The 9095-nt window shown below is 56.2% G+C and overlaps 1 protein-coding gene across 2 annotated transcripts; it reads right to left on the minus strand.

The window, feature by feature from the left end:
* Positions 1-629: 629 nt before the first annotated feature.
* Positions 630-8417, minus strand: NAGA (alpha-N-acetylgalactosaminidase). Of its 2 annotated transcripts, none has more exons than XM_047868105.1 (10): positions 8279-8417; positions 7761-7845; positions 6875-7010; positions 6298-6469; positions 5626-5803; positions 5184-5278; positions 4257-4418; positions 2749-2946; positions 1517-1660; positions 630-1266 (listed from the first exon to the last, which is right to left on the minus strand). In XM_047868105.1, the coding sequence occupies exons 2-10, from the start codon at positions 7774-7776 to the stop codon at positions 1123-1125; spliced, it is 1245 nt and encodes a 414-aa protein (XP_047724061.1). In that variant the 5' UTR covers positions 7777-7845; positions 8279-8417; the 3' UTR covers positions 630-1122. The 2 variants fall into 2 exon arrangements, with proteins under 2 accessions (XP_047724061.1, XP_047724062.1); XM_047868106.1 differs by lacking the exon at positions 8279-8417 and adding an exon at positions 8040-8226.
* Positions 8418-9095: the final 678 nt, after the last annotated feature.

Consider the following 9095-nt stretch of genomic DNA (forward strand, 5'->3'; position numbering starts at 1 on the left):
GCTCTCTCTCAAACTAAATAAATAAAACTTAAAAAAAAAAAAAAGACGCAAAGAGCCCCTAGACTTGTCTTCGGACACTGGTGGGGGGTGGGGGTGGGTCTGAACCTCCTCTGAAGCCAGGTTAGGAGAAGAGAAATGAATGGAGGGGCTGGGGGTGCTGCCAGGCAAAGGACCAACTGCAGCAGCCCGGTGGGAGAGAGGCTAGCTGGCCCTCACTGGCACCCAACCCCAGAGTGCCACTGAATGAAGCCCTGGCAGAAAAGGGGACATGAGCTGAAAGGTGCAGAAGACAATGCAAAATCCTTAGCAGATCAGGGTCTGTGTGCAGCAGGAGGGCTGAGGAGTGAGCCTGAAGGGGGTGGGGAAGGGGTGCGCGAGACAAAAGGCCTGTGCCTGGCTGTGTTGTCACCACCACTTGAGTTGGGCAGAGCAGGATGGCTCCCTGGTGAGAGGCAAGTCTGGCATGTCTAGGAAGTATAATCTGCAGGTCACTTTGGAAAATAAGGAGCCAGAAGATGCCACACATCTTCCACGTGAGGTGAGATTTCAAACCAGCACCCTGTGCACTGCTGCCCAGAGTCCCTAACTGAAGGTGCCCATGACCCCACGTCCATATTGCAACTACCCAATTAAAGAACAGCTTTATTGGTAACCAGAGGGAACCAAGGTAACCTGGCTGGTGTTAGCCTGCAAGGCCTTATCCAGGCAGGCAAACCGATCACACAATTTGTGGGAGTTCCTGACAAGAGGTCAGATCTCCAGTCCTAATCATAAGAAAAATTCCAAGTCCTGATTTCAGAGTCCACAGAAAGAAGATTGGAGGGTATCAGTGGCCCTGCTTGTGGGGGCTCAGGAAGCTGGCTCAGTCGTTCAGTAACATCTGTGGGGCCATGCAGACAAGGTAGAAACCAGGAAGGCCATAGGAAATCGCCCTAAGACAAGTTTCCAAGAAGGTTCACACTTGGGCAGGGTGTGGAACCTGGCCCTCAGATTGCACTTTGGGTCTCATGGGGCCAGGTCACCGAGTGGGCCTGGGTGTCAGAGAACCCCACTTACTAGCCCTCGGCATGTGGAGGCTCCATGGTCTGGTCTCAGTGATGCCGCCACAGCCTGTCACATGTTTCAGTTCCTCATTGCTGGGACTTCCCCCAGCTTCCTGGTGGGATACAGGTACCACATCACTACCCCTGAAGGGTTGATGACCACCGTGAAGTTGGTTTTAGGGTGGAGGCCACTGATGACATCACCCGTGTAGACGTTCTGGGCCTGTAGTGGAAAGAGACATCGCCGGTACTACTGAAGAATGGCTGCAGAGACCCCCTCAGAGGGTGTGAAAGCCTGGACTCTGGCCTGCCTGGGGTGGGTCTCCAGCGTGCCCTACAGAAATGGGAGCTCGGAAGGGTACCAGCCACAGCCCTCGATGCCTGCAGCTGCCCCTTGCGCCCCTGCCAGAGGACCACCCCCAGCGACACCCACCCGGGGAAGCCCGAAGCCCCACCGGTAGTAGGATACTCACCTCATAGGTGTTGGAGCTGTTAAAGTTGAGCCGGGCGAGGGAGGAGTGGTAGCGATAAGGCATATCCGTCCGGCGGCTGAAGAAGACTAAGGCGCTAGCCTCGTCGGCCAGGGGCCTCACGTACACTTCAATGTGGGATTTCTCCTGGACACAGAAGGTGGCTACCGGCTGGGCTCCCTGCTCAGGCAGGCCCTGAAATCCCCTCCCTGGCCCTCCTTTGAGCTTTGGGCCCCCCTAACCCATGGCTCCATGTGATGCAGAAGTTTGGAGGATACCCCATCCCTCCAGCACCCCCAACTTATTCTTCCCTGACTCAGCAGATGCTCCCCGACACTTAATCTGTGCCAGGCCCCACGCTAGAACACAGACACAAGTGCATAAGGTCCTGTCTCAGACAGTTCATAGGCTAACGGGAGGGATAGACGTGGGCAGCTGCTGGCACTGGAGCGGAGGACACTGTCCATAAGACTGATGAGCTCTGCCCGGAGCGGCCGGGAGGGTGATGCCCTGTCCTTCAGAAGGTCCGTGGGCCTGGTTCCACCATCAGCTCCTCCAGCAGGATTAGTTCCCTCCTCTGGGGATCACCAGTTCTATATGTGCCTTCTATAGTTGTGTGGATTTCTTTTAACTAGAGAGGTGAGGATCTGTGCAAAGAGCACAAGCTGGGAGGCTATACTGTTGGAGTCAAGTTCTGTTGCACCCTTCACCAACTGTGTGGCCTTGGGTTATTTAGACTCTTCAAGTCTCAGTTCGCTCGTTTGTTAAGCAGGGAAGTATTTACCTTCTCAGAAAAGGGACCCAGAATGCCCAGCACACAGTAGGTGCTCAATAAATAGTAAATGCTAGTCTAGTGCTAGTAGCAGTTGCATCCCTTGGCTCAAACAACTCCTAAGCTCTGGAAGGAAGCCCTAGCTATTTGCCAGACATCACAGACATGTGCAGAAGTCTCGTACTTCCAAACCTAGGGGCCCCACTGTTCCCGTGTGCACTTGTGTGGTAATGTCTCCCTTTCCCAGATCCCATGAGCTGTCCTGCTCTGGCCTTGTTCTCACCCAGGCAAATGGGGGGACGGTTGGAGCAGCTCCCGGTAGAATCCTTGACCGAATACAACCAGGAAGGTGAGCTGAGCAGATTTGTGGCCCAGCCTTCCATAACCTCCAGGCTGGCAACCTTGTTCTCAGCGGGGGGCCTAGTCCCTCAGCCTTCCCTTCCCTCCCCCCAAACTCCAGTACCTTGAGAATCCTGCGTCCTTGGATGCCCAAGGGATCCTGGTTGATTTTGATCATGAGTGGATTCTGCAGAATGTCCATATTCTGGGCAGAAATGGTACGCAGGTCCGTGGACATGAAGAGGGGGGCTGCCAACACTGTCCATAGGGCCATCTGGGCCCGGGCTTGCTCAAAGCTGAGGCCAAAGTTCCCTATGAGCAGCTGGGGGCAGAGGAGAGGATCGGTCAGCTCTGCCCTCTTTAGGAAAGTGGGCACGGGGACCAACTCTAGACATGTAGCCTGGGCAAGAGAAGATGGAGCGGGAGGACACTGTGGGGCCTGGTTCAGCGAACACTATTCCCTAGGAGCGTGGCCTTGGGGTGCGTCAAGTAAGTCACTCTCCCTCTGAGCCTCAGCTTTTTTATTTCACCAAGATTATGGGGTGGTAATATGCCATGGCATCGGTTGTTCAGAGGATCCAGTGGGGTCCTGTTGCCAAAAGCATTTATACACCGACACACTAAAGTCAAAAAATACAGCCAGGGTGGCAGCGGTAGGTACCAGACCTGGACAGAGTCCCTGCTCCTGCCACAAGTCACCCACCTGCCCTAAACACAGGTGGCAAGACTGAGGGGGACACTTCCTGACCCTAGGGCAACCAATCCACACACTGGACACAATTACCGCTAAGCAACATGGTTATATACTTAGTGATACCCATGTAACACAGCACTGCATGTGCCAAACTGTGCCAAGCGTGTTAAAGGGTCATCCATTTTAATACCCAGAACAACCCTATATAAAGTAGCTACTTTTCTCATCTTCCAACTGACAAAACCGAAGCACAGAAAAAATGAAGTCACTTTCCCAAGGATAAGTGGCCGAGCGGGAACCAGAACTCGAAAGCAGGCTAATTGGTGTTTCTCCAGGTGTCTATCTGGCCTGGTGTCTGTAATTATTATAATCACTGGTAGTAAATGCTTGTTGACTAAACGAAGAGATAGCTAGCAAGTCATAAGATAAAGTGCAAAAACACTGAAGTCAGGGCTATGAGTGAGGTAGGTGTGAGGGGCCGACTCTGCCTGCCGAGGCTCTGTGGGAGGGGAAGAGGGCACGGGGCCTTGAAAGGTGGTCAGAAGCAGGCCTGGCAAGGACAGTCTAGGGAAGGAATGACTGGAGTATGTGGACTCTTCATTATCTTCACTGTCCCGAGGAATAGTGTCCCACAAAGAGTCACTACAGACCAAGTTCTCAGGTTTCAAGAAACATCAGAACCGCCAGGGAAGACTGTTAACAATGGATATTCCCAGGCCCTGTTCGAACATCCTGATCCAAAAAGTGGAGGTGGGGCCCTGGGAACAGACATGTAAACCAGCTCCCAGGGTGAGTCTGATGCAGCTAGTTCAAGGACACATTTCAGAGACACTGATCTAGAACCTGGCAGTGAGCATCCAGGAAGACAGCACAGGGCAGTGGGGGAGCAGGTCTGTCGCGGCCCGCAGGCCTTGGGCCATCCCCCTCCATGCTGGTACCATGTCTGGGTCGTTCCAGTGTCCAGGGCCTGCCACCGGCTGCAGTATGTCCTGGTGGTCCACAAACCAGTCCAGGATGGACAGCACGCTACTCCAGGAGTCCTGGATGTCATCGTAGTTGCGCCAGACATTGCAGATTTCTGCCAGCAGACTGTAGTTCACCTGGATGTCGGGGGAAGGCAGAGTCCAGCAGCAGAGTCACGCCTTGCTGCCTGGAGGCCTGCACGGGGGCTGAGGAGCCTCAGCAGGAGACACACAGGGTGCAGAAGGGGGAAGAGAACAGGCCCTGAGCTAGATCACGAGGAGGAAGGTCTCAGAAAGCGGGGTCCTGCCCTGGGGCTTCCCAGGCCTCATCTCCACCTGTGCTGGTGCCGGAAGTCTGCCCTGCCCTCTCATGCCCGTTGGGGCCAAGCCCGGGGAACGGGCCCAGGCTGGTATACCCACAACCCTCGCTACTGCACACCCACCCCTGTATTCTCTCAGTGAGCCCCGCCTCTGCCAGCATTCTCCCTCAGGTCTACAAGTCTGATCCCACCCTTTCTAGTGTCCTAGGTGCCGAAGGGCCCCTGGTGATATGCCCACAATGCCTTTCAGAGGCTCAGCCCCACTTGCATGGCCTCACTAGCCTTCTAGATGTCCTAGCCCACTCAGTACAACCAGGATTCTGACCACTGGCTGGATGATGTGTGTCAGCACATGACATGCAGTTCCATGCCCTGGACGCCCATCCCTTCGGCCCACCTGAGAAGTGCCTCCTCTTCTCTAGACCCGGGGTTGGCTGAGGCCCCCTCTGGGGCACTCAGAACCCTCTCCTAGACTGACAAATCAGCACACCGGCAACTATGATGAGAGCAACCCTGACTGCACAGGAGGGGAGGAGGCTTGGGTGTGGGGAGCATTGCCAGGTGGGCTCACGGAATGGCTTACCTTTGGGGGAAGGCCCCCTTCATAGGCCGGCCAGCTGCAGGAGAAGGCAATGGGGCGGCCTGTGGCATTCAGGGCAGCTGCCATCTTGGGGTATCCTGGAAAAACCCCACCCCTACATTTTAGGCCTGAGGAGGCACAGGATGAAATCTGGGGCCTCAGCCCAAACCTCCCACCAAATGTGAGGGAACTGAGGCTCAAAAGAGGAGGTGCCTCCCCCTGTACCCAGAGCTACAAACACTTCCTGGGTGGGCATGGTGCCAACCCATCTTTAGGAAGCCTGGGAGGCAATAATCTTCCCAGCCTCTGGATGCAGGGAATTGGAAAATACTACCCCCTGGGGGCCATAACAGACAGACAAGCTCGGCCAGGTAGGCCCCGGTGAGCTTTCCATGGCCACCCCTCCCTGTCTACCTGATGGCCCCTGGCCAGCACCAGGACCCACCCATGGCCCGTTCCTCGGGGGTCGAAAAGCAGCCATCCAACTTCAGCATGTCCACCTTCCACTCGGCAAAGGTTTGAGCATCCTGAGTCACCTTGTCTAGCGTGATGCCTGGGTAACCCATACAGGTGAAGTTGCCCACGTCCTCGTAGATGCCCAGCTTCAGGCCCAGGGAGTGAGCCTGTGGAGGGTTGAGGACACAAGTGGGCTTAGGCAGGACCCGCAGGGAGCCACCTCACAGGCACATCTGACCAGTCCTCATTAGAAAATTATCGGCTCCCCACTATCGAAAGGAAAGAGTGTGTTTGCTGGTCTGTCTCCTGCCAACCAACTATGGTCCTTCTCCTCACTCCAACACACACCTCCCATGGGCAGCTGCTGGCCTCCAGGCCTTGCTTCTGTCATCCCCTCTGCCTCGAATGTCGTCTCTCTATAGCAGCTCAAGAATTGCCTCCTCCGGTGAATCTTTCTGAAATCCCAGGCTGGAAAAGATGCCCCTCCTGGCTCTTACCCACCTCAGTGGCCGAAACTAGCTGTCCATTTATCTGTTTTCCCCACCAGACTGTGATTTCTCAAGAGGGATTGTGGAAATAAGCCCTGAGCAGAGGGTGGGGGGATGCGTGGAGACCCTGGTCTGGACCCCAGGCTAAAGGGCAGGGCTGGGGTGGGGCTCACATAGTCAGCCAGGAAGGCAATGCCATGGGGGAAGCGCTTGGGATCTGGTATCAGGCGGCCTTTGGCGTCACGCCCACCAATCCAGCAGTCATCCATGTTAAGGTATGTGTAGCCCAGGTCCCGCCATCCGTCTTGTGCCAAGTGGTCGGCCATCTCCATGAAGAGCCGCTCGCTGGTGAGAGGCAGGGGATGGGGCAGCTCAGTCACCCCCCACCCCTTTCCTCAGAGCTTTTCAGACTTTTCAGAGGATCTGAGTGTGAATCCAGGCTATGAGAACCATAAGCAGGGTGGAAAGAAAGGAGCCGTTTGGCCCCAGGCTGCAAGACTGAGCCAGCCTGGCTGTAGCAATGATCTCCTTTCAGTGATCTCAGGGGCTGGGCCCGCCACAATGCCCCTGCCCCACAGGCCTGACAGCTCCCACAGAAGCCCCAAGCAGGTCACAAGGCTGTCAATGTCCCAAAGGTCACCTATGGTTGCATCCTCTCTGGCACGGGCGCTCTTTTCCTGCCCTCCGCTCCCTGCCCCTACTCCCCGGGGTCTTGGGCAAGGCTTGTTAGGTGGTGTGGACCTCGCTCACCTGATGCAGTTCTTCGGGTCCTCGTCGCAGTCAGTGTTGCAGCGGAAACGTTCCCAGGCCAGCCAGCCCATGGGTGGCTTCCGCAGGAGCCCATTCTCTAGCACCAGCACCCGGGCCACCAGGGCCAGCAAGAGCACTGCAGGGGAGTCAGAAGGATGACTGTCAGTGGCTCCCCTAGCCCCAGCCCTCGCCCCACCCCACCCATATGCTGTTGGGCTCTGCAGAGGCCGCTGGACTTCACATTAGGGGAACAACCAGACTCCTGGGCTTGAGAAGAATTAGCTCCTATCGTAACTGCCGGCTCCAGCAGTTACAGTGAGTGGGCTCGCGGTGCCTGGGGCAGGGCAATGTGTTTGAGGCCTGAGTCCCCACCTGCTATTGCCACAGCGGTGCCGGAATCGGTAAAAAACTAACACTTGAGGTTGTATCCTTTCTGCACCCTGACTAGCTCCCCCAACTCGGTGTACACAGAACTTGGCCAGACTCCAGGTCTCCCGAGTCTCACCCAGGGCCCTTTGCTCTCTACCACAGACCCCCAAAAGGCCTCAGAAGGGCTTAAGAGATTAGCCAGGTTTGGATCTGCATCTAGCCATCTACGGAACAACTACTGCGGTGTTGATAACACATAAAGCAGGTCCTCTGTACTTTGAGGGAGAAGGGGAGAGAAAGGAAGTGGCCTCTTTGGAAGGGAACTAACTGATTCCTAGGTGGGGAGCATCTCCTTCTTGCTGGCCCAGCTCCAAGAGTAAGAGAGAGGAACATGTCTCCCACATACCCACATCAAAGAAAGAGGCCCAGACGCCAGAGGGCTGGAACTTCCTCCAGGGAGCCCCTATCCCCATCGGGTCTCCTGCCCTCCCCAAACCACCCCCACCCGCGTAGGTACCTGTTTTCAGCAACATCGCTCTGGACTCAGCGTCTCAGGACCCGACCGGATCTGCTCTCCTTTCACCAGCTTTATACGTTGGATTCTGGAAGGTAAGAAACGTTAGGTAAGCACCGGGGTCCACTACTGCCTCGCTAGCTCTACCGCTCTCAACCCTGAGCGTGGATCCCACAAGCCGCCCTCACTGTTCACCACCCCCGGCCCCCAGCTATCACTTCCCCGAGCCTGGGTTCTTCCTTCAGAAATACTAAACAAGATGTCTTAGACGTTAGACCCCACCCCCTCTGTAGTGCCGGGAACCCCCGGCTCCCCGGGCGGCCCTCCGCCGAGCCGGGGCCAGAAAAAGGCAGCGACCGCCTCTGGGACGCCCAGGAAGAACGGAGGCATCGGCCTGGGACCAGGCTTCGGACTCCCACCGGCTCTGGGTTGCCCCCGCCCCCACCCCGTCCCCAAGGACAGCAGCCCAGCAGCCCTAGGGCGGGGACCGTCCCTCAGAGTGCCCCGCTCGCGGAACTCACCCTGCGGACGCACCCAGAACCGCCACAGGCTTCGGCCTCTGGAACGCCGACTGCTGCTGTAACCTGATTTGCCTACAGCGTTCCACAGGGGGCGGAGCCTGACGGCGGCAAGCCTTCCCGGCGGAACCTATCAGAATCCTCCTAGCGAAGTCGTGTCCCGCCCCCTGTGGGCCCACAAGCCCTCCCCCGGAGTTCCCAAAGCCCCGCCCCCTCAAGTTCCTTCTCCGCGCCCACCTCAGGCAGGCACCACCCGCGGAGCAAGTCTGTGGACTGGGTGACCTGACTACCTTGGCTCCCCGACAGGCTAGTCCTTTCACCTCTGCGGGATCCCTGAAGGCGAGCACAGTGCCCGACACAATGTAAACGCTTAATAAATACTATGGAGTGAATATCTGCTTTTTAAAAAGGAAGTGAGAAAATGCCATGATGCAAGGTGTAGGGCACTGTTTTTGCAAAGCCAGGAGGCTCTCCTCCCCTACCTGACACTCTGGGCCAGCCACCCATTGTACTGGCCCCAGGCACTCTACATATTCCTTCCCTCCTTCATTCATGAAATGTTGTGTGTTTTTTTTTTAATGTTTTATTTTTGAGACACAGAGAGACAGAGCATGAGAGGGGGAGGGGCAGAGAGGGAGGAAGACACAGAATCTGAAGCAGGCTCCAGGCTCTGAGCCGTCAGAACAAGGGCTGGAACCCACAAACTGTGAGATCATGATCTAAGCTGAAGTTGGACGTTTAACCAACTGAGCCACCCAGGCACCCCTCATCAAATATGTTTTTAAAGTTTATTTACTTAGAGAGAGAGAGAGAGAGAGAG

The sequence above is a fragment of the Prionailurus viverrinus genome, chromosome B4 (assembly GCF_022837055.1).
Source record: "Prionailurus viverrinus isolate Anna chromosome B4, UM_Priviv_1.0, whole genome shotgun sequence".
NCBI lineage: Eukaryota > Metazoa > Chordata > Mammalia > Carnivora > Felidae > Prionailurus > Prionailurus viverrinus.